The 25,919-nt window shown below is 39.3% G+C and overlaps 1 protein-coding gene across 1 annotated transcript in view; it reads right to left on the bottom strand.

The window, feature by feature from the left end:
* Positions 1 to 25,919, bottom strand: part of LYST (lysosomal trafficking regulator) — a 200,111-nt gene that overhangs the window by 18,042 nt on the left and 156,150 nt on the right. The window contains exons 44-48 of the mRNA XM_015126904.3: positions 24,540 to 24,757; positions 20,700 to 20,930; positions 15,371 to 15,560; positions 11,837 to 11,973; positions 7,726 to 7,824 (exon numbers count right to left, since the gene is read on the bottom strand). Coding sequence (XP_014982390.3) covers positions 7,726 to 7,824; positions 11,837 to 11,973; positions 15,371 to 15,560; positions 20,700 to 20,930; positions 24,540 to 24,757 — 875 coding nt within the window. The remainder of the gene's footprint in view (positions 1 to 7,725; positions 7,825 to 11,836; positions 11,974 to 15,370; positions 15,561 to 20,699; positions 20,931 to 24,539; positions 24,758 to 25,919) is intronic.

The raw sequence follows: 25,919 nt of genomic DNA, 5'->3' as shown, positions 1-25,919 counted from the left end.
GTATGTAGGACCAAGGAATTCCCTGCTCTAAAGGACCTGAGCCCCTTCCTTTTCTGCTTGGGTTGCAGCATTGAGTTTGTGATTCGGCCCCACTCTAAATCTTTGAAAATTTCCTAAGTTTCAAGTGGCAATCAAGGTTGCTTTAAATGATATTTATTTTTATAATAAAATAAATTATAAAAGTTATAATACTTTTAACTTTTTCATAAATTATTTTCTTAACTGCATTTTTTTTGTGTGTGCCTGGTTTTGTGTATTTGTCACTACATTAAAACATTTATTTGTGGGAATTCCTCTATTTGTGGAACAGAATGCAAGTAACTTCCTTGTTTCTGCCAGATGACATGACCACCACACCAGCCTGGGGCCACCTTAATGCAAAGTGAAGTCTCTGAGGATCCTAGACAACCCAGGGAATTCCAGCCCAGGATATAACTCCATGCAAGGGTTCTCCCATGCAACTCATTTTCATTCTGAGAGCACAGCCCGTTAGGGACCAGCCTTTTGGAGGCGCACTCTCTTGGCACTCCCCAGCTTGCTTAGTTCCTGGATTCTGTTTTCCATTTCTTCCACAGAGGCTGTCCAAGGACAGTGTCAGTGTTTCAGGATTGACAGTGTCCTCAGGGCTAAAGTTCCTTCCTGCTTATTTACCTCTCTGGCTTGGTAGTTTCTTACTAGCTTGTCAGATCTTCAATGCTTTTAAGGCCATATATATATACACACACACACACACACACACACACACACACACACACACACACACATATACACACACACACACACAAACTAAGACTGAATAAAAATATATTTTATTAGTATATATTTACATTATATTAAAATATATACTTATAGGTTATATGAAAACATGAATATATTTTATAAAGATATATTTTTGTATATATATTTTATCCCATCTTCATTGTTTCAGGGGAGGATTATTCTGAACAACTTTTTTAAGAAACAGGAAATCTCTTGTTGGCCATTGGCCATGATCATAATTTTGTTTATTTGTTTTTGCTTTTTGAGACAGGGTCTCACTCTGTCATCCAGGCTGTAGTGTAGAGGTGTGATTATAGCTCACTGTAGCCTCAGACTCCTGGGCTTAAGTGATCCTCTCATCTCAGCCACCTGAATAAAAGGACTATAGACGTGCACTACCATGCCCAACTACTTTTTAATTTTTTTTTGTGGAGATGGGGTCTTGCTATGCTGCCTAGGCTGGTCTCAAAACTCTTGGCTTCAAGTGGTCCGCCCACCTGGGAAGGCCTCCCAAAGTGCTGTGCTGGGATTACAGGCATGAACCACTTGACTGGCCTACAAATATTTTAAATAAGGACAAACAAATGATTTTCTTTTTTTTTTTTTTTTTTTTTTTTGAGACGAAGTCTCGCTCTTGTCATCCAGGCTGGAGCACAGTGGCGTAATCTTGGCCCACTGCAACCTCCACTTCCCGGGTTCAAGTGATTCTCCTGCCTCAGCTTCCCAAGTAGCTGGGATTACAGGCACCTGCCACCATGCCCGGCTAATTTTTGTATTTTTAGTAGAGAAGAGGTTCCCCCATGTTGGGCAGGCTGGTACAGAACTCCTGACCTCAGGCAATCCGCCCGCCTCAGCCTCCCAAAGTGCTGGGATTATAGGCGTGAGCCACCGTGCCCGGCCTACAAGTGATTTTCATATTACAGAGAGAGAGAGGGGTAATGTGGAATGCAACCCATACATTTATTCATTCAACAAACATTGCTGAGTATCCCTTACTGTGTGCCTGTCACTAAACCAGGAGCTGGGGATACACATGTGCTTCCCCTCCAGGAGCTCCATGGCAGTAAGGAGTGAGGGCTACCAAAGATGATTTTCACAGAGAACTCCGGGGACCTACAGATAAGTCGCTTCCTCAGACTGGGGACAGGGAGTGAAAGCAGGATTCCCTGGGAGACGGCCTATGAACTGAAGTTTTGAAGAACTGGCAGAATTTACTCAAAGAAAAATGGCTGTCAAAGGGCACTCTGGGCTAAGAAGACAGCATGTGTGAGGGAAAGGAGATATGAGAGAAAGTGGCACTGCCAATGTTACTGGGAGCAGGGTAGGTAGGGAGCAGGAAGAAATGGGGTGGTGAAGTAGAGGGGGCAGTAAGGCAGAGAGGGGTCAGATCACGGAGCCTGGTGTGTGATGCCTAGCAACCTACATTTTATCCTCCAAGTAATAAACAGTCACTGAAGTGTCTGGGGCAGAAGTAATGTGATGCAGTCGGCATTTTAGGAAGGCCATCACAGAGCCTGCAAGGAGACTCAACTTCCAGGGACATGAGACTGGGGGCCAGGACACCAGTGAGAAGGTCAACATAGGGACCCGGGCAGGATGCAAAGGGCTGAGCTGGGGCAATGGTCAGGGGGACACCTGAAGGAGAGAGGTTTGACTCGTTTCTATTTCTCCTGCGAAGAATTGCTGTGATTCTTTAACCCAAAATTCAAGTTTTAATTGTGGGAAAATCTCAGTCATCATCTCTTCACACTGGGCCTTTCTCCCATTCTCTCATCCTATAACTACTCACCACATTTGCATGCTCTCATTCTAGCCCTCATACCCCCTCTTTCCTCATTTTTTTCTTTATCTTTCTATTTTATATTCTGTGTAATTCTTTTCAGTTCATTAATTCTGTAATCTGCTGCTTAACTAGCTGTTCCAATGAATTGGCTGTGACACCTTGGGCAGGTTACAAGAAGGATTAACTGTATGTTTCAGTGGTCTCACGTAAAAATGGAGATAATGACAAAACCTACATCAAAGGGTTATTGCGAAGATTTAATGTGTAGCTCACATGTGTAATCTCAGCACTTTGGGAGGCTGAGGCAGGAGGATTGGTGAGCCCTGGAGCTCGAGAACAGCTTGGGCAGCATAGTGGGAACCCGTCTCTAGAAAAAAAATTAAAAAGTAGTAGGGCATGGTGGTGTGTGCCTGTAGCCCCAGTTACTGGTGGGGGGTTGGGGATGGGGCTGAGGTAGGAGGATCACTTGAGCCTGGGAGGTTGAGGCTGCAGTAAGCCGTGATGGTGCCACTGTACTCTAGCATGGGCGACAGGGCAAGACCCTGTATGCCCAAGAGGAAAGTGGAGAAAGAGAAGAGCAACAAGGAAAGGGAAGGTGCCTTAGCTCAGCAGGCTGCTGGTGCACACAGAAAGGAAGCCCCAGAGAAGCATGTGGCAGACAAGCAGTGAGAAGCATGCTGTGCAGCCTCAGGAAGCCCACAGCAGGCACCACTGATGCGGGAGAGGCCACGAGCCAGGTGGGAGATGAGAAAGGAAAGTACCAGACAACCTGGGGCTGGAATACAATGCACAGCACTTAGAATAAGATCATCCTCACATCTGTTTTATGCTTAGGGCCAATAGTTAAAACCATAGAAATGTAATCAGATGAAAGAATATAGAGAAAAATAAAGATACTTGAGCCCAAAATTAATACATCAGAATATGTAAAGAGTTTAGAACAATGCCTAATACAAAGTAAGCACTCAGTAAATATTAACTATTATTTTTATGTCATTTCTAGAAGTTCTGTTTTATTTTTTTCCACACATACTTTGTTTTTCTCCAGTGTCCCAATTTTAAACAGAACAACTATCTCCAATTCACTGAGTACAGATTAGTGAGTTACTTTGACATTAAAACTAAAGTGAGGCTAAGGTTCTACTTGGTAAGTTACAAGTCTGGTCTCCTTGGGCCAATATTTTCCTAAAGTTTTAGGCCATTCTCCTACTGACCATAGCCAATCCCATTCATTATTGTAAAAAATATGTCAGAAGAAACAGAGAGTACAGATTTATTGACCTATTCTCCACCTTTTACTCTGTAAAATGAGTAACAGTTATGGGTAAACACAACACAGGGCTCCTAATAGTAGTATTTGATAATTGTTTAATAAACTCTGCACTTTGAAATGATTGCAAAGGCTAATATTACTAGACAATTCACTGACGGGTCAGAAAATAACTTCCGGTGAGTAGAGCAGGTCTCTTGTGCTGGCGCCTTCTTTTAAATATTGTTCTTGAACAAAGTAATACTACCTTGTATAAGCTGCATACATATTCTTCTACCACCCTCAAGTTAGAGAACAGATATATAGGTGTTCACTTATATGAAGATGACACGGCCACGTTACTTAGTGACAGAATAACCCGACAGCAACTATTTGTTGTGATCAGTGTGATCACATTTAGAAGATATTCTCCTCTAACATTTAAATGTTATCAGTGATCACATTTAGAAGATATTCTCCTCTAACATTTAAATGGCTTATAGGTAACAATCCCATATCACAAGTCAACTAATTCATCATTACCTAGAATGCATTTTAGAAGACTTTATCTTGGGTGCTCCAACAGAAACTTATGGTGCTCAAAGTTAGATATGCTTACTAGCTAAGGAAAGTATTTCATAAGATCCCCTTGAAAGTATTTTCAAACAAGGATTTGGCCACATCCCATGTGGCACTGGGTTGTGGGGGGCCATCTTTTGTTTGTGTGGAAGACAATCCAAAGGAGGACAGGAACACTTTTAAAACCATGGCATTCAGTGGGTCAGGAAAGCTGAAGAACAGAAACCAGTGAACATGAGGTGTCTCCTGCTAATCTCACAGGCTCAGGGTCAGAATCACAACCTTAGAGATGCCAGAATAGCAACATGATCCCTGGGAAAAAGCAACAACAATGCCTACAAATACCCAAGTAATTTCCCCTCAAAACAAACTGATAAAACTACACTACTAAGTTAGATTTTTTGGCACTGTTTAATAGTAACTATTAATCTCATGATTTGATTACCTAATAGGTGGAAAAAATCCTATAAAAATTAGCTGAAAAATCAGCTTTAAGGCAAATATACAACTGAGGAAAGCTAAGCAACATAAACCTTAACAAGTGTGTCATGACCTCAAAACTAAAAGAAGTATATGTCTTGCGGTTTTTAAATTGTAATAGCTATGCTCTTGATCTGCTTCCTCAAAGCTATCCTGTGCACAAATACTCCTATAGTGACAGCTTAACCTCTTTTCTAAAACCCGTACTGCACACTGTGTTAGCGTACAATTAAAAATGGAGAAGTAGGGAAAACTAAGAACAAGGCTGTTCAAAGTGTTGGCGAAAGCAAAAGGAAATAAAAAGCAAAAGATAAAGCCAGTTTTAAAAAAAGGTGTCCATGTCATGATGCAAAATGATCCAAGTGCACAAGCAGACAACTGCCCTAGAAGCAGGGTTTAGATTTGTGGGAGAAAGTCAGAAAGGGGAGCTCAGAAGATCAAAGGCAACGGCAGCATGATTATTACAGATGTTATAAAATTAACATTCATTTTAAGCCTTTGGGAATCAAAAGGTGATAAAAGGAGACATTCAAAAAGTTATGACACTTATATTCTCTGCTTATATCCTTTTTAAAAAACAATTTGTCAGGTCTCTCTCTGCCGCCCAGGCTGGAGTGCGGTGGTGTGATCACGGCTTACTGCTGTGATCTCGACCTTCTGGGCTCAAGTGATATTCCCACCTCAGCCTCCCTTGTAGCTGGGACCACAGGCGCGTACCACCATGCCTGACCAATTTTTTTATTTTTGTTTTTTGGTAGAGACAAGATCTTGCTATGTTGTCCAGGCTGGTCTCAAATTTCTGGGCTCAAGCAATCTTCTTGTCTTGGCCTCCCAAAGTGCTGGGGCCACAGGTGTGAGCCACCACACCCTGCTTATATTCTTTAGCATTCTTTTTATCATGACACGTAAAAACCTCATCACTGGCCTCAATCTTTTCCTGCCCTGCTTCTGTCATTCTTCCCCAACACATTACACTCTAAACTACACAGAAAAGTATTTGCCACCCCCCAAAAACCCAAGTCTTTGATTCCAGGTCTTGTGTAAACTATTTCCTCTGCCTGAAATGTTCTTTCTCTTTCCTTCACTTATAGTAGATTGATCCTTTAGGATCCAGCTCAAGTGTAACTTATCAGGCTCCCTGATGTCTGGATGTCCTTCTTCTGTGGTCCTTTATCCTGGGTGTGAGCCTTTCTCAGAGCACACACTCCACTGTTCTGGCTCCTAAACCTGCCCTTCTTTGCTTTCTGCCTGGATCACTGCAGTGGCCTTCTCGCTGGTGTCCTGGCTCCCAGTCTCATGCCCTTGGAAGTGCTTCCCCTTGCAGGCTCTACAGTGGTCTCCCTAAAATGCTGATTGGATCATATAACTCCTGCTTAAACCATTTTAATGGCTCCTTAGACTAACAGACAGAAACAAAATATGGTCACATTTATACCTCAGGGACCATGCAAAGAAACTTAACAAGAGTTCAAAAGGGAATAAGCTTGGAAAAAAAGGTAAGAACCTGGCTGGGCATGGTGGCTCACATTTGTAATCTCAGCACTTTGGGAGGCCGAGGTGGGTGGATCACCTGAGGTCAGGAGCTCGAGATCAGTCTGACCAACATGGTGAAACCCCGTCTCTACTAAAAATACAAAAATAAGCCAGGTGTGGTGGTGGGCACCTGCAATCCCAACTACTCTGGAGGCTGAGGCAGGAGAATCGCTTGAACCCGGGAGGCAGAGGTTGCAGTGAGCCGAGATCACACTATTGCACTCAGGCCTGGGCGACAGAGTAAGACTCTGTCTCAAAAAAAAAAAGAAAGAAAGAAAAGGAAGAACCTGGGAGTCACCCTATGCTAGAAATACAGGTTTCACCCAGTAGAAGAGATTTAATACTATAAAGAAAATTATAATGGGAAAAAATGCACAGTGAAAATTCTGGATCAGAATGATGATTACTGAGTTATCAACCTAAACTTGCCACATATCCTCAACTGCACCACAGGCAGATTGAAGAAACAAAAACAGGCTGGGCATGATGGCTCATGCCTATAATCCCACCACTTTGGGAGGCTGAGGTGGGAGGATCACTTGAAGCCAGGAGTTCAAGACCAGCCTGGCCAACATGGCAAAACCCCACCAACTCTACTAAAATTACAAAAATTGGCCGGGCGTGGTGGCGCATGCCTGTAGTCCTAGCTACTTGGGAGGCTGAGACACGAGAATTGATTGAACCTGGGAGGCAGAGGTTGCAGTGAGCCAAGATTGTGCCATTGCATTCCAGCTTAGGCAACAGAGGGAGGCTCTGTCTCAAAAAACAAACAAAAACAAAACAAAACAATCACCCCAAAACAGTAAATTAAAAGAAGCATTGCATAATCTGTCTTATTTTCTTCCCTGTTTTATGATTCAACTCTAAAATCCTGGGAGTTCAGTGAATGGCTAAAAAATAATAAAATTTCTTCCAGTAAGTGGTACAAATCCAGACAGACTACTTAGATTTTGCTGTCATTTAGTTTACTCAGAGGGTATGGGAATGTTGGACATTAGGGTTTCTAAGCTTTCAAACTGATAGACTCTTACAGTATACTCCTAAGCATTCAGGTTGATATCGCAAATACAGGTAAGCACCAAATGTCATTTAAAAGCCTAAATACAAAACAGATCATAACTCAAAATACTGTCTCTGAAAAAAAATAGGACTACTACAATTGTTTTCAAGATTTTTCATGATTCTAATAAACCCTAAAGATTTTTAAGACCTAATGTAGGGAGAAGATTAAGGTATAAACATTTTAAGTTAATCTTATGCAAAATGAATTATACTTCATAAAGGTTTTCTTCCCTTCATTGACAAAGTCCCATACTACCCATACAGAAAGCCCAGAACCTACCGTGCTGCTTGTAAATCTGTTTGTGTAGGCTGTGACGACACCGCATTTGCTTCCAGTAAACAGCTGGCAACTGTCAGGCACCCAAGCACAACTAGTAACCTTTGAAAAAGGACAAATCAAAGATTATCATGTTTTAAAAGAATGAAAAATACTTCTACTTTTCTGACAACTATTTTTTTTTAATCTCAAAAATGTTAGGTAAACATTTCTTGAAACAGTTAGAAACATGTCAGATATAATAATATTCTGTAACTTTGAGCCAAATGTCGAAATGTTGTTTCCCAATTAAAATATATTAGAATGTGTATACGCGCCTGTGTGTAGATATATGTGTATATATGTATATATATTTAGATAAATTTAACAATGATTCAGGATTGATTAAATCCAAGCTTGAGTGTGAATGTGTGTGTACTTCACACATTTATTTGCTTTTTGCTTTTATTTTCCTCATTTTATGTCTTTGGTGGGGAAACAGGGTACATATAAATAGAGGGATTGCTTCTAATAGTTCTAAAGATTGTTAAGCAGGAGAAGAAAGATAGATAAATGTGAATGTAAAAGATGGGATTATGCCTTTGGTACAAAATCCCTCAGTCCTAACCACAGAGGCACCATTCAGGTTTGAGTTAATTTTCTGTGTGGCCTGACAGGTCCTTTCCACACCAGCTGACCCCCACCCTATGTTGTATTCTTGAAATTTGCTAAGATAGTGGATCTTAAATATTCTCATCACACACATAAAAATGCTAACTATGTGAGGTGATGGATGTGTTAATTAGCCTGACCGTAGTAATCATTTCACAATGTATGTATACATATATTAAAACATCACACTGTATACCTTAAATATATACAATTTCATTTGTCAATTATATTCCAATAAAGCTAGAAAAAAATAAAAAGAATTTTAAACAACTTTATTCAAGCTTTGGATCTGCTAAACTAATAGTCAATTTACTTGGCAAAAACAATTTGACTAAATGCTTGTCTTTGCACTGGTGAAAATATATTAGTGAATTGGAAAGCTTCTTCAAAGTTATGTCTATCTTTGTCCTCTCTTCCCAACACATCAATCTAATGTAACAGTACCCAACTCTTAAATAGAAGGAATGCCTAGTAATTAAAGGTGGAAAGAATTTGATTGAAAGCTTGTATCTTTAACATTGCATTGAAAACATTCAGTTAATACTGATGATGATTTCATTTATTTTTCTTCACTTTTCATTGGAAAGTCAAGATGTTTGTAAATCCAGATTATTGATGACAGCAATAAATCTGCTCACAAATTTATGTCAGTGTATTTTGACAGGTAGAATGTATTGTATATCTAACTCCCACTGTACATATTTCTGTTTTTCCTAATTTACAATAATCCCAAAAAGGGTGCAGTAAGGGACATACTGATTCTATAATACGTTTTTGTGTTTTCATTTATTTTGTAGATTCATTTCCAATTTAGTTTTATTACCAGCTTTGCCATGATTTATGGTTATAACTTGTTTGTGTTTGCATATATATATTTCTATCTGCATAAAAAGGCTCTGATTAATGCAGCCTGATATGTTTCAAAACTAAAAAAAAAAAAAAAAACTTATTAAAGTTCCTAGTAAAGTTGTTTTTCACTGTCTCTTTATTCTTACTTCCGTCAGTTTCCTGGTAAGCTATAATCAAATGGTGGTGATATTTTGGTCAGGGATATTGAGGGTTATGCAAACAAGTCACTGCTCCTCTTGCTTTCACTGCTAAAAATTCCCCTAAGTAGCTTCCTCCATTTCTAAAGAGCTCAGGGAATGGGATACATTTTAGGACAGATGATAAGGCAGCAGGTGTTATGTAGGTAATGGAAATCAGAGGATGGTAAGAGAACTTCCCATGGAAAGAGAGTCAAAAAAGAAGGCTGTCCATACAATTAAGAGTCAGTAACAGTTCAGCAGCAGTACTGTATATTTACATGGTATTCTACAGTTTACAAGTTTCTTTCACAAACACTGGAAACACTTTACAGCAGCTTTCTGAGAAAGTAGTATGAGTACTATTATCTTGGTTGTAATGAGGAGGAAAGAAACTCAAGTTTGGAGAGGTTAAGTTACTAGTCAATGGCTCTAGTTAGTATATAACAAAGCTGGGACACTAACAAAGATCACAGGGCTACAGGCCCAGTGATCATGATGCCTGAATATCCAGTCCATTTAGGAAAAATCAGGTATAAAAGATGGCACTATGGTTACAGAAAATGACTTAATGACAAAGGTGAGTGAACACTGAGAAGAAGGCAATGCTGATTTGGTTCAAACACTATGCCCTTTACTGATATTGAGTAGGAGATTATGATTATACTCTCTCAATGAGAAAATGGGTAGAAAACAAATTTGGGGGACACAAATAGTGGTAGTTAGGAAGTCTGTAAGTACTATAAACATCAGCTTCTCTCTTTTTTTTTTTTGAGACGGAGTTTTGCTCTTGTTGCCGAGGCTGGAATGCTATGGCACGATCTCAGCTCATTGCAACCTCTGCCTCCCAGGTTCAAGCGACTGCCCCAGCCTCCCGAGTAGCTGGGATTTACAGGTGTCCACCACCACGCGTGGCTAATTTTTGTATTTTTTAGTAGAGATGAGGTTTCACCATATTGGCCAGGCTGGTCTCAAACTCCTGACCTCAGATGATCTGCCCGCCTTGGCCTCCCAAAGCGCTAGGATTACAGGTGTGAGCCACCACGCCCAGCTTAACATCAGCTTCTTGACTGGACAAGTTGCAGGATATTAAAAACTGGCTGCTTGGCTGGGCACAGTGGCTCATGCATGTAATCCCAGCACTTTGGGAGGCTGAGGCGGGAGATTAACCTGAGATCAGGAGTTTGAGACCAACCTGGCTAATGTGGTGAAACCCCATCCCTACTAAAAATACAAAAATTAGCCAAGCGTGGTGGCACATGCCTGTAGTCCCAGCTACTTGGGAGGCTGAGGCAAGAGAATCGCTTGAATCTGGGAGGCAGAGGTTAAAGTGAGCGCAGATCACACCACTGCACTCCAGCCTGGGTGATGGAGTGAGACTTCATCTCAAAACCAACCAACCAACCAACCAACCAACCAACCAAGCTAGCTGCTATCAGTGTTTTTTTTTTTTTTTTTTTTTTTTTTGAGACGGAGTCTCGCTCTTGTTGCCCAGACTGGAATGCTATGGCGTGATCTTGGCTCACTGCAACTTCTGCCTCCTGGGTTCAAGCGATTCTCCTGCCTCAGCCTCCCGAGTAGCTGGGATTACAGGAATGCGCCACCACGCCTGGCTAATTTTTTTTTTGTATTTTTAGTAGAGAAGGGGTTTCCCCATGTTGGCCAGGCTGGTCTTGAACTCCTGACCTCAGGTGATCTGTCCACCTCGGCCTCCCAAAGTGCTGGGATTACAGGCGTGAGCCACAGTGCCCGGCCAGTCTGACTCATTTTTATGCATTGTATTTAACTATTATAAAGATTCCATAAAAACATTTACAAAAGCCAGGCACAGTGGCTCACACCTGTAATCCCAGCACTTTGGGAGGCCAAGGCGGGTGAATCATTTGAGCCCAGGAGTTTGAGGCCAGCCTGGGCAATATGGAGAAACCCTATCTCCACAGATAATATAAACATAATCCAGGCTTGGTGGCACACACCTGTAGTCCCAGCTACTTGGGAAGTTGAGGGAGGAGGATCATTTGAGCCTGGGAGGCAGAAGTTGCAGTCAGCTGAGATTGTGCTATTGCACTCTAGCCTGGGCAACAGAGCAACACTCTGTCTAAAATTAAAAAAAAAAAAAATGTTGACCAGGCACAGTGGCTCACAGCTGTAATCCCAACACTTTGGGAGGCCAAGGTGGGCAGATGATGAGGTCAGGAGATCGAGACCATCCTGGCTAATAAAGTGAAACCCCGACTCTACTAAAAATATACAAAAAATCAGCTGGGCATGGTGGCGCGTGCCTGTAGGCTCAACTACCCGGGAGGCTGAGGCAGGAGAATGGCGTGAACCCAGGAGGCGGAGTTTGCAGTGAGCCGAGATACGCCACTGCACTCCAGCCTGGGCGACAGAGCAAGACTCTGTCTCCAAAAAAAATAAATAAAAATAAAAATGTTTACCTGGTACTGTTGTGAACTTTGAATGAAGTTTACTGGAGGCTCACTTTGTTTACTCTTCAACCTTAAAATATTATCAGCATATCCCCAGCTCAGGATGGCTGACCACTGAATGTCCGTACTGTTCATGCTTCTCACACCTCAAGGAGAAGGAGAAAGAAAAGTATCAGATCGTTACCGCTCCCTTGTTACATGAAAGCCCCAAACTGGCAGATTAAAGGGTGAAGTTTACATAGCAGAACATATCATTTGGTACAAAACCATCTTTATATCTCTAAAATGGAACAATTTTTTAGTTTTATTCCTTTAATGCTAACAGGATTCTGAGGGTGGGATTACATTTTTTCACTTGTGTTGTTTTGTCTGGGATTTATTTGATTCAGAACGAAAATTTCTGTTAAGAAATTATTATAAAAGACAATGATAGTCAAGCTTACTCTATTCATGTTCTGAGACACCTTTTCTTTTAAAAATAAATATGAACTAGATACTATTTAACTTTCTAGATACCCAGGATAGACAACTGTTAGTAGCAGGAAGACACTACTGCTAGAGTGGAAGCAACACCTACCCTGAGAAGGGATAATTTAATCCTGTCAACTGCAGGACTGTGTATGGCAGACTTTCATTCAAGGAGGCTCTGTTCTTCTCTCTCTCTCTCTTGTTTTTTTGAGACAGAGTCTCACTCTGTCACCCAGGCTGGAGTGCAGTGGCGCAATCTCGGCTCACTGCAACCTCTGCCTCCTGGGTTCAAGTGATTCTTGTACCTCAGCCTCCCCAGCAGCTGGAACTACAGGCACTCGCCACCACGCCCAGCTAAATTTTTTTGTATTTTTAGTAGAGACAGGGTTTCACCATGTTGGCCAGGCTGGTCTCGAACTCCTGACCTCAAGTGATCTGCCTGCCTTGGCCTCCCAAAACGCTGGGATTACAGGCTTGAGCCACTGCACCCAGCCCTCTCTCTCTTTTACAACATAGTATTATGTTCTCTTGGCATACAAATTTGGAAATTTTGATATCATTTCCCAGTACCATTAACTATCTATGCTTTGTTGGTATGCTGGATATAGCTAAATGTAGCATAGATGCTGTAAATGGTACTGCCCTTGAAACTTGCAATGTTTTAAGTTCCTAAAGGAAACAGAATATGCTTTCTTTATTCCAGTAGAATACCCAGCATGTAGATGAGTATAACAAATAAATATTTCTTGAATGAATCAACAGCATATTGAAAATAGGCAATTCACAGCTTTTTGTTTTGTTGAGTAAAATAAGAAATGTTGACAACATTTTGCAACAAAGGAATTGGAATCTACTCACTAAATAGAAACTGCTCTAAATATAAGCTGCTAGGGAAAGGAACCACATGAGTCTTGAGTCCTCTCAAAACCTACCATAATGCCTGGCATGCAGCAAGTGCTCCATAAACCAAGGTTTCTCATTCCAGTAACCACAAGAGGCATCATCTTTTTTTTTTTTTTTCTTTCAGAAGAAGAAACTTCTCCTTTACCTACTAAGACAGTGTATCTTAAATAGGATCTACTAAAATTGAATCTAAAATTGATTTTCAGCGTGTATAAGCTTGGACTCAAGCGCCAGAGATTCTGATGCAATGTGTCTCTTGTGTTAACAAGTGACCTAACTTTCATCTGTAAGCTACACTGTTCAGTCAGTGCCTCTCTAGAATGTCTACGTGGACTGTTCCTTGCTGGGTCTAGTGTTGGGTGTATCTAGTAAACACTGACCCCTTCCAGACCCTAGGGTGTTTACAGACCAATAAACATTTATTAAGCACTTAGAATGAACCAGGCACTGTGCTCATCATCCTCATACATTATTGTATTGAATCCTTACAGAAAAGTACCCTGTGAGGTAAATTATTTTGTTATTCCTGCTTTATAGATCAAAAGCCAGGATTTGCAAAGCACGAAGTTAACTTCCCCAAGGCCACATAGCTAGTAAGCAGCTGGGCAAGGATGCAAAACTCAGGAACTGTGACTGTCGGGGCCACGGGGGAAACTGTTCTATTACACTACTGCCCTGGACATACCCAGGTTCTGACAAATTCCAAATACATTGTGCGAGGAAATTAAGTGTAATTTGAATGAACATAGCTATTAGGGGCACACTAAGGGTTCATGACTGTAGTGGCACAAAGAAGATAGGCTTAGAATATGTCTGACATGTTTAAGTCCCATAATGCTAAGTGATAATACCCGCTCTTTCTCTTTTGCTCAACAGAGAGAAATTTTACTGTACTCTAATTTTTGAAAGGTAAATAATTCACCCATGTTGGTACTTTGGTATTATTAGTAAATTACTTGTAAATTACCTCATAACTAATTGTAACATACTAGTAAGAATAAACCATTGATATCACAATAATTATGATTAAACAGATCTACCTTATCCTATTAACTCACTAAATGTAGATAAAATGGTATGCATCCTCTCTTATTTCTAACAACTATAAAAACAATCATTCATTTCATGACAGAGATAAGAGTGAGCCTAAAAGAACTACGGCCCAGCTAGCATGCCTAATTTCAATACAATAATGTATGAGGATGATGTTTTCTCTGGGTGCTGGCCCCTTTGTATTGCAGTTCGGGTGGAAGGCTATATACGGCTCCCAAGGAGCACAGTGCACAGAAGGTAATGGTAATTGTCAGCAGTGCTGGCTGCTAATGGCATCTAGTCCACATACTGGCTTTTAGGCAAGTCTGCAAATAACCTGATAGAAACAGATGAGTGCCCTAGGTCATTCATTTTGGTGCCCCACGTCCATGCCTAGCAAGTAGGAAGAATTCTTTTGTTTCTAGTGAAACGGTTAATTTGGAATGGCTGAGGGACTGCTCAAATGCAAAACGTCCCTAGTTTTCCAGTGTCTGGTTGACATCTAGAAACATGAAGAGGCCTCTAGTGCACAGCACTTGCCCACATGTTGCTTTCAGTGAGTCAGTATGTGGGGAGTCAGAAAAGGACTGGTTTTCAGGAATACGTGTTTTAAACATATATAACAAACCCAAATGTTGTGCACATGTGCCCTAGAACTTAAAGTATAATAAGAAATAAAAAAAATTTAAAAAATAAAAATAAAAACAATAAACTACTGATATACACAAGAAAAAAAAACCCTATTTTCAAGGTTATCTTGACATCCTTGTTATGTTTGTTGCTTAAACCCATGACTATATCTTCTGAGGTGGTAGATGTGTCAGTCAAATATGTCTGTCTATTCTGGGGCTCAACAGCCTCAAAGTGTACATTTCTGTCAAATTGATAACACCTTCATTTTGTGAACATAACCATTTATTCTTGTTCCCTTAAAGTTCCTCCTCTCATTTCAAATGGCACTGCATTTAACTCTCAGTTTTTTCACGTAGTATGTTTTCATTCCCACTTTGTACTAAATAACCACAGATTTGAGCTGAGTTTTTTCCACCAAGGACTCAAAGTAGCAGCACAGATGAGCTAGAAATACTCAAATCTCATGAAAGATATATCCAGAATGATCTTCATTACATTTTATTTTACCTTGTTCCTTGCTATATGTCATCAGAAGACAGAAATTCCGTGACAAACCACAGATTGCTCTGGTGGGCAGAGCCTGGAGAGAGCCAAATCTTTCTCCGTGGGGCTGGCTGAAGCAGACCACAGGTACTGGAGCACTGGGGGAACCCACGTATTCCCCCCATTTCAAGCCTTTTATCCATGACAAAGGACTCTAAAACCAAGACAAATAAAAAGTATGGCTTTTTAAAAGGTAGTAAGTATAGAATTATTTCTAATTTAAGCGCTAAACAAAGTAAGAGAAAGTAATATGGATTGTAAGGTCTGTAAGGGCAAGAATTATTTTACTCATATTTTTTACTTCCCATACTTAGCATATAGAAATATTTGTTCCTTATTTGAGTTTTACTCTGTGGTTCTGGCCTAATTTGCATGAAAATATGTGGTTAATAATTCAAAATTCCTTGAAATTTGAGCAGAGAAAAAAATGTAGTACATTTCTTGTTTCTAGTTGAAATACCTAAAGTTGATACTTACTGGAAGACTGTAATTTGGTAGTATGACAAGCCATATGTACATATGGCAATAGAAATCAAGACCACATGTAGCACAGGAAACCTCACTCAGCTATGAGCTCCTTGAAGAGAGGGGACACCTCTGTGATTCATCTTTGTGCTTGGACATAGCAGGTTCTCATCTCAAATAGGTATGTGATGAGTGAAAGGGGAAGAGTTTATCTATGGAACATATTGAGAGGATTAGAGAATCTCTAGCCAGTACTAGAGAATAAAAGAGATGAGAAAGAATTGTCAGTGAAAAATAGAAGGTAGAGCTCGAGGAACAAGAGGATTTGGGGAAAGAAAGATGAGTGAAGACTCTAGAGAGATACCCATGTGGCTGCTCATGAACAGTAATGAAAAGGTTTCCTTGACTTCAAGCAAAACCAACTATTAAAAAGTTTCAAAATCAAGAAGAAAAGACATGATGCCCTTTTAAAGAGTTTCCCCCAATAGTTCTATCTTTTTGTTCTTGTTATGACTGTTTTATCCTCTACTGAACTTTTTTTTAATGGATTCCCTCCTTTTAGACATTTAAGAGTTTAACCCATTATTTTACTTTCAACTCTTCAGAGGAAATGCTACATAAAATAAAAATAATATATTAAGCAATTTTCAGTCATTTCTGTAAAAAACCTAAGATTTTTTAGTGAAACTTGCTTATGTCATTTTCCAAATAAATGAAAAAAAAAGGCATCATTGACCTATATACTATCTTTTAAAAAAATCATGCCTGTTTAGGAGCTCTAATAATTCTGTCAGACTATTTAGGAGACATGTTAATATACAGTTTTAAATGATATCATAGTGGTCTAAAAAATGAATATCTCTGGAAAAGCTTAAGAGCTTCAGGAATGCTCATGTGGGAACAGAGAGGTTAGGATCAGGCATTTTAAAAACAAGCTTCTAAAATTTTGTCTATCAGTGTTTTTTTGTGGCTCCCCTGTGGGATACAAATCTATCAATATTAAAGTTGAGAAAAATTTGTGTGTTAAATTTTATAGTTATCATTTATCATTCACAGTTCCCTGCCAGGAAATTACTTTTATATGAGTTGCAGAATTTAAACTTCTAGTTTTTCAATGACACAGAAAGATACAATGGCAACTATTTTATATCATAGTATATTTATTATCATTGTTATTATCAGTATTATTTTTTAAGTTGTGGGATACATGCGCAGAATGTGCAGGTTTGTTACATAGGTATACATGTGCCATGGTGGTTTGCTGCACCTATCAACCTGTCATCTAGGTTTTAAGCCCTGCATGTATTAGCTATTTGTCCTGATGCTCTCCCTCCCCTCCCCACCAACCCTCCTGTATGGCCCCAGTGTGTGTTTTTCCCCTCCCTGTGTCCATGTGTTCTCACTGTTCAACTCCCACTTATGAGTGAGAACAGGCGGTGTCTGGTTTTCTGTTCTTGTGTTAGTTTGCTGAGGATGATGGCTCCCAGCTTCATCCATGTCCCTGCAAATTACATGATCTCATTCTTTTTTATGGCTGCATAGTATTTCATGGTATATATTTTCTTTATCTAGTCTATCATTGATGGGCATTTGTGTTGGTTCCATGTCTTTGCTATAGTAAATAGTGCTACAATAAACCATACATGTGCATGTGTCTTTAGAGTACAATGATTTATATTCCTTTGAGTATATACCCAGTAATGGGATTGCTGGGTCAAATAGTACTTCTGGTTCTAGATCCTTGAAGAATCGCCACACTGTCTTCCACAAGGGTTGAACTAATTTACATTCCCACCACCAGTGTAAAAGCATTCCTATTTCTCCACAGGCTCACCAGCATCTACTGTTTCTTGACTTTTTAATAATCGCCATTCTGATTGGTGTGAGATGGTATCTCATTGTGGTTTTGATTTGCATTTCTCTAATGATCAGTGATCTTGAGCTTCTTTTTCAACAGTAACCAAAACAGTATGATACTGGTACCAACGCAGACATATAGACCAATGGAATAGAACAGAGACTTCAGAAATAACACCACACATCTACAACCATCTGATCTTCAACAAACCTGATAAAGAACAAGCAATGGGGAAATGATTCCCTATTTAATAAGTGGTGCTGGGAAAACTGGCTAGCCACATGCAGAAAACTGAAACTGGACCTCTTTCTTACACCTTATGCAAAAATTAACTCAAGATTAATTAAAGACAAATGTAAAACCCCAAACCATAAAAACCTTAGAAGAAAACCTAGGCAATACCATTCAGGACATGAGCAAAGGTTTCATGAAGAAAAGGTCAAAAGCAATTGCAACAAGAGCTAAAATTGACAACTGGGATCTAATTAAACTAAACAGCTTCTGCACGTCAAAATAAACTACTATCAGAGTGAACACGCAACCTACAGAATGGGAGAAAATTTTTGCAATCTACCCATCTGACAAAGGTCTAATACCCAGAATCTACAAGGAACTTGCACAAATTTACAAGAAAAAAACAAACGACCTCATGAAAAAGAAGGCAAAGGATATGAACAGCCACTTCTCATAGAATATTTAAAGAGGAGTGCTTTGTTGAAATGCTTTTTATACAGCTCTGATTGTTTTGAACTTCAATGGCGAACTGAAGTTCACACAAGCATATCTGGGTCATCCAGATGACCCCCTTATAAATGAGTACTGTTGCTTGGTTTCAAGGCTTGTGTTTGCATTTTGTGTAGATGTCAAGTGAAGGCCCAAGGAGTCAAGAAGCAGTATGGTGTGGAAGGCTTCACCGTGGTTCAAATAAAGAAAAGCAGTGGCATAAATGTCATTACACATCACACAGAAGTGCAGCAAACCAAACCTTAAAGAACTTGCATCAGAGAAGACATTAATTTTAAAAATAGTGAGTGTCTATTATATGCCCAGCACCTTCCTAGGAACTGGGGACACAGTGATGAACAAGAACAGACAAAGTCCTTGTGTTTATGGAGTTACATTCTATTTGGGAGGGGAGTATAGACAAATAAATAAACTAATACATATACAATATGTCAGGTGATGGAAGTGCTATACACAAAAACAAAGAAGGGGAAGGGGTCTGAGGATGACGGAACACCTGTTTGAGACATAATTAGACTTAGATATAATCAGAGCTTATGGAAAGCATTTAAATGGGGGTCGGGGAAGACTCCGAGGAAGAGATGTCTGAGCAGAGACTTGAATGAGATGAGGGAACAAACTGGGGATATATCTGGGGAGTGGTTATTCCAGGTGAAGGAAACAGTCATCACAAAGGTCCTGAGGTGGGAATGAAGTAGGTTGGTACCATGTTCCCACTGCAAGCAGCCATACTGCTCAGATCCAACTTTAACAGCTAATGAGCAGTAAGTATAGTAGTAAATTAAATGGCATTTATTAATTTTCAGGGATATATTGTAAAATTATGTTGACATGTTAAAGTGACAGATTGGGCTGGGTGTGGTGGCTCACATCTGTAATCCTAGCACTTTGGGAGGCCGAGGCAGGCGGACCACGAGGCCAGGAGTTCGAGACCAGCCTGGCCGATATGGTGAAACCCCATCTCTACTAAAAATACAAAAATTAGCTGGGTGTGGCGGCGGGCACCTGTAATCCCAGATACTCAGGAGGCTGAGGCAGGAGAACTGTTTGAACCTGGGAGGCGGAGGTTGCAGTGAGCTGAGATTGTGCCACTGCACTCCAGCCTGGGTGACAGAGCAAGACTCGTCTCAATCAATCTATCAATCAATCAAGTGACAGATCGTAGTTAAAAATAGTGATGCTGGTAATTACAGTGACTAAAGTGATTTGTGAAGCTTCAAGAACAGAAAACAAAAAATGTAGTTTTCTATTATGAAGCTCAACACTCGCAATTTAGTTTTAGCAAAACAACATTGTCTACCATATTAATGCTTTAAAATTGAATTTCACTGGTGGAATAAGTTTTGTTTGTATTTAACATGAACATTTGACATATGTGAGCTATAAGCACAAATAATTTATATCCAGTGTTCTGTCTTACATAAAGTAATATTATTATAAGGAATAATAGTCAAACAAGGTGTAGGTGTGTAAAAACCTTTTCCTCTTAAAATAGGTCACAGATTACTGCACTTTGAGATACACTGAGTTATTTCATCTTTAAGGTCCTTTACAACTTCTTTCCCTTACCTTTTCGTTTTCTGTGATTTCCTTCTGCAAACCCTTATAGTGTTTACAATTCACATTCTACTATCTTATGCTGTTTTTATATGAAGAATTTAGTTGAAGATTAAAATCCACTTTAGCTTTAAGGCTTGCTTGCTTGATTTTTCTATTTTGAAGTAAAAATTATACCTACTTCCTATTTTTGGACGCAGTACTATTTATCATTACAACCTGGGGAGGCCAAAGAAATATGTAAAGTTCCCCCTTAAGTATAAACCAAAACATCCGCATCACTGGTCAATCCTTTTGATTGTGGATGGTAAGTGTACACTGGCATACCAATGCTCAAACTATTCTCTAGTCCTTCTTTTCTTGTTTGCAAAATCCTATTATGTCACTGCCCTGGGAGGCTTTCCCTGGGAATAACCATTCTCTCTGCTTTCTGAGGGAGGTTACTGTCTGAAACAATCAATTCTTCTTTCCTCTGAGCTCCCCAAAGCACTGTCTCATATCCCTAACACAGCATTTACCTTGCACAGGATTCTGCTTTCGCTGCTGCACCTGTCTTGCACTGACTGGCACACAGCTTTAGGACAGGACCATGCTATTCATTACTGTATCCCTGGCACCTGGGAGAGTGCCTGGCATCATCTGCATTCAATTGAAATCCAAATTACATACCGGATAGGTGATTTCTTTGACTTGTTCTCGGGTCTCCCTGAAAGCAAACTGCACTAGCAACCCCACAGCAGCTGGAAGCTCTCCTTCAATATTGAGCTTGGCTCCAGGTCTGCTCACATGGGCTGTGTGGAACAGCTGACGGGGAGTCTGCCCATAGGTTTTTATCATGGTTTCTAGCGCTCTTCTCTGAACCGGATCTTCAACTGCAGAGACATCCATTCCAAAATATGTCTGCAGAGTGAAAGAATAAAGGAACAAGACATATGTAGTAAAAAGAAAGACTTGGCAATAATATAACACCAAAGGGAAAAACAACACTTTGTTTTATATTCTAGGTTATGGAAAAAATGCTTTTGTTCAGGTTAACAATCACGCATGGTCTCACTGAGATCAGAAGTATCAATGTTTCTGAATAGGTGAACAAAAACAATGTATCTTGACTGGTTATAATTAGGTATGTTTATAAAATCAGTTTTTAATTTAAGACCTGAGAATATCATATAATACTTGATATTAAATTACTGAAGAAGTTGCTTGTCCAAAGCAATATATAGGAAGAGGCAAAAATGAAGTTAAAACACAATGCTGGTAGATAAAGACAGCATTATTTAGGTTCTAATAAATATTGTAGATAAAACCAAAAGAGCAGCAATGAAAATTCAAAGCTCTTAAATGTAAAGGGTATTATTGTACTAATAAAATTATTGCACTAAGAAGGATATTTTTTCTTATTTATTTATTTGTTTGAGATGGAGTCTCACTCTGTCGCCCAGGCTGGAGTGCAATGGCACGATCTTGGCTCACTGCGACCTCTGCCTCCCGGGTTGAAGTGGTTCTTCTGCCTCAGTCTCCCGAGTAGCTGGGACTACAGGCGTGTGCCACCATGCCCAGCTAATTTTTTTGTATTTTTAGTAAAGATGGGGTTTCACCATGTTAGCCAGGCTGGTCTCGAACTCCTGACCTTAGGCAATCCACTCGCCTTGGCCTCCCAAAGTGCTGGGATTACAGGCATGAGCCACCGCGCGCCTGGCCAAGAAGAATATTATTTCTTAGTGTCATTATCCTGTAGAGTCAGATGGAGAGCAATGTGCATTTACTTCTTTATTTCTAAAGCTGGTGATCAGTAATTGAGTATAGATCAGCTATATTTCGTACATATCCACTTGGATGGCTTAGCTTTTAGTATAATATTTAATCAGTCGTAGTGGCTTTCATTACATATCTAAACATAAAATTTCTATAAATGCCAAAATAAAATTCCAAAGACTACTTGGGGTCTTATTTCCATGTGAAGCTTCCCGTGCCACATAAAACTTTCATTAAATAAATTTATATGATTTGCTCTTGTTAATCTGGTTTTTTGTTTCTCTTTGTTTTTGTTATTTTGCAGAGACTCCAGTTAACCTGAGGAAAAGAAGGTGTTTTTCCTCCCTTATATATTAATATTATATGTGAAGTTGTTATTCACCAAACTACATTATTCTCCTTTTTTAGAATGAACTTTTCCATAGCATTTATCTTCTATTAGAATAATCAGGAAACCTATATTATTCTCTTTTGTAGATTATAAATCTCTTAAGAAATTTAATTTTACATGACTTCGGATGTACTCAAAATAATTATGGAACAAAATAAACGAATGAGCTTTTTATTTTAAAGCTACTTTCGGGGAATGGACTACTGGCCTAAAAAGCTCAGATACGGAGTGGTCTACTGTAGGTTCTGTGTATGCATTTTACCTATATTTGTTATAAACTCTTGTAGATTTGTTACAATCAACACAGAAAATTACAGTTAGTGGGGAGGTCCTTTAGATATTTCCTTTTGAAAGGAAGTATCTTTCTTTTCAGAATCTGCTTTTTCACCTCCCACTCCTCAAGGGATTTCCTTTCAGCGGCCGCATTTGGAGTCTCCACTATATCCAGGCAGGCCCATCTACCTTGGAAAGGAAAGTTGGCTTTCCTCCTAACCCCCTTCACCCTCTTTGAGTCTTATTTACTTTTGCATCCCCAGAGCCTAGCAAAATAGATGTTTCCTGAAGAGGTAAGATTATTTTTTCTAAAGTTAGTCTACCCAACAACCTCAAAAAGTATACTTGAAAATGTAGGCCGGGCGTGGTGGCTCACGCCTGTAATCTCAGCACTTTGAGAGGCCGAGGTGGTGAATCACGAGGTCAGCCTGGCCAAGATGGTGAAACCCTGTCTCACTAAAAATACAAAAATTAGCCAGGCGTGGTGGTGGGCACCTGTAATCCCAACCACTTGGGAGGCTGAGGCAGGAGAATTGCTTGAACCTGAGAGGCAGAGGTTGCAGTGAGCTGAGATCACACCACCGCACTCTAGCCTGGGTGACAGAGCAAGACTCCATCTCAAAAATAAATAAATAAATAAAAAATAAAAATGTAACAATTCTACTTCTAGGAATTTATCTTAAGGAGGTAAAGATGTACCTAAAAATAACCATAGAAATATTAATTTTAATAGCAAACAAATCCTAACTAAATATCCAACAATAGAAGACTGCTAAATAAATTATTCTATAGCTATACTTGAGAATATATGTTGAGTATCCCTTATACAAACATTTGGAACCAGAATTGTTTTGGATTTCAGGGTTTTTTGCGGGGGGAGGATTTTGGAATATTAGCATTATTTACTTAGCAGTTCAGTATTCTTAATCCAAAAATCGGAAATCTGATATGGTCCAATGAGCATTTCCTTTGATTATCATGTTGGCACTCGAAAAGTTTCTGATTTTGAAGCATTTTGAATTCTGGATTTTTGGATTAAGAACACTCTACCTATACTAAGAAGCCATTAAAAATAATGTAGAATGATACCTAATGACTTGAATAAATTTAAGATTATCTTATTTAGGGAGAAGAAAAGGTTACCAAATAGCACTAATATTATTATTATATAAATGGAATGATACACATCTATAGAAAGAAGTCTAAAGGTGCTTTTACTATTTATCTCTGGATGGTGATATTAAAGTGGACTTTAAAATTTCTCCCTGTTGCTAGTCTGTATTTTACACATTTTTCTAACAAAGCACAAGTACTTTTTCTGTAATAAGAAAACATGGTGCCATTTTAAAGTAGACCATGTATGTCGGGTAGTGTGCAGAAAAGAGTTAACATAGCAAGATTGACTGCTATCTTTGGAAAGGCCTGCTTGCAAAGTTGGCCCTTGGCTGTTGTCCGGAACTCGAATTTCAGGAGAGGTCCTACCATTCCCTAATTGGTAAGAGTGACTTACTGTGCCTAAACTGTACAAACAACACGGTTTATACAGAACAACTGCTTTCCTTCTGAAAGGCTGGAATTTCAGTATGTGCGAGGCAGAGGGTGCCTACATTGCCAACCTCAATAAAAATCTTGTACACTGAGTCTCTAATGAGATTCCCTGGCAGACAACATATCACATGTGTCATATGACTCGTTGCTGGAGGAGGTTGAGTATGCTCTTTGTGCTTTACCAGGGGTAGATTCTTGGATGTTTGTGCCTGATTTCTCCCAGACTTTGCCCCACGCTGATTCTACTTTGTATCATTTACTGTAATAAACCTGAACTAGAAGGATGACTATATGCTGAATCCTCAAATCCACCTAGTGAATCATCAAACCTGGGGATGGTTTTGGGGAACCTCTGAAAAAGATAGTATCTTGTTTTTAATGAGAGGAAATATAAAACCTGAAAAATCTTAGGTGATGGTTTAATGCTACTACCAATTCTCTTTGGTAACTTGGGTGTTTTAAAGGAACAGTTGAACAACTAACCTTAAAATATTCAGGTTCTATCTTATATAAATACAGATTATTTTAAAAGAGTCACTTACAGCAGGATGAAAAACATTGATTGCTTGAACAGAAGCCTTCCCCTTTTGCTTATAACCAAACACCAAGTCAATCCACTGACAGATGTTCTGGGACACGTAGTCAGACTCTAGAGCCTGCCGATGGATGAGGATAAAAAGACGAGGATCATTACGTGCCCAAGGCGGAAGGTTGACGTGATTAACCCGTTCACCATTCTGACGCACACCAAAATCAAAACCTAAAAGAGAAGATTAATATTAATATTCAACTTCCCCAAAGCAGGTTTCATTCAGTTACAGAGCAGTTCTTAAGAGTTCACAAAAATGGCTGTTTGTGTGCTACAACCGAAAAAGGGAATAGGAAGGAAGATTTACATTTTAAATAAGAAACACCACGGCTCATCTACTTATTTACCTACTAATAGGGTTATGTCAGCTAATGCTATCATAATTAAATTTGAGATCTTTCAACTTTATCTTTCTACCACTTTATAACATATTGAAGAAAAGGAGAAAACCATTGCCTACTAATTCCAATATTCTCACTATTCGCTTCTTCAAGGGCATTAAGTACTTAAATATCTATTCAATTGTAAACCTGATTAGAATCAAACTAAGGCTTTGTAGAAGCATTTCTGAACTACTGGCATTAACATTTTAATAAATTTAAGATTATATTTAGTAAATATTTACTAAATATATTAGTATTCTATAGTTTAAAAACTCAACTAATACAAAGTATATACATTCTTAGAATGAATTGCCACAGTCTATTAATTTTATAAGTCTATAGGTCTGTTCTGACTTCCTTTCTACTAAGCATTCCTGTAGATAACAAAATTATCCCAACACAGGAAATAAGAGGGTTCTTCTGTGACGTAAATGAGCTAATATCTAATTGTCTCATCAGTCTGCTAGTATAAACAAAAATCTCAGAAGTGCTTATTTAAAAAAATTATCCTAAAGGAAATGTTACCTTTAAACAGAAATGGCTTTTTGTGCTACATTTTCTAGTTTGCTGAACACCACAACATAATACCAATTTAAAAGGACCTTTTAAAAGCTGATTAAGCTTCATATAAAATTAAGTTTTGATCTTGGAAAAACAGAAGGCTCTTCACCAAAATACTTGGGAAGTATTTTGAAATGATATGATATGGAATATAAATCAAGGGCGTATATAAGTTCACATGGGATGGGGATGGGAGCATCTCAGAAAGCTCAGCAGTCATCGTACGGAGGAGCTGCACGGTTGATTTAGGATGGACTGGCTGAGCACCTGCAGAACTCTATGTGTGTGGCTTCAGGAGAGGCAGCAGCAGGAACTTATTTAACAGTGAATGAGGCACCTGGGAATGGGCTGGGAATGGGGTGCATAACAGGGTATTTGTATAAACTCAA

Source organism: Macaca mulatta, chromosome 1 (genome assembly GCF_049350105.2).
Source record: "Macaca mulatta isolate MMU2019108-1 chromosome 1, T2T-MMU8v2.0, whole genome shotgun sequence".
Lineage (NCBI taxonomy): Eukaryota > Metazoa > Chordata > Mammalia > Primates > Cercopithecidae > Macaca > Macaca mulatta.
The sequence above is the reverse complement of the archived record's forward strand: the minus strand, read 5'-3'. Positions and strand labels throughout refer to the sequence as shown.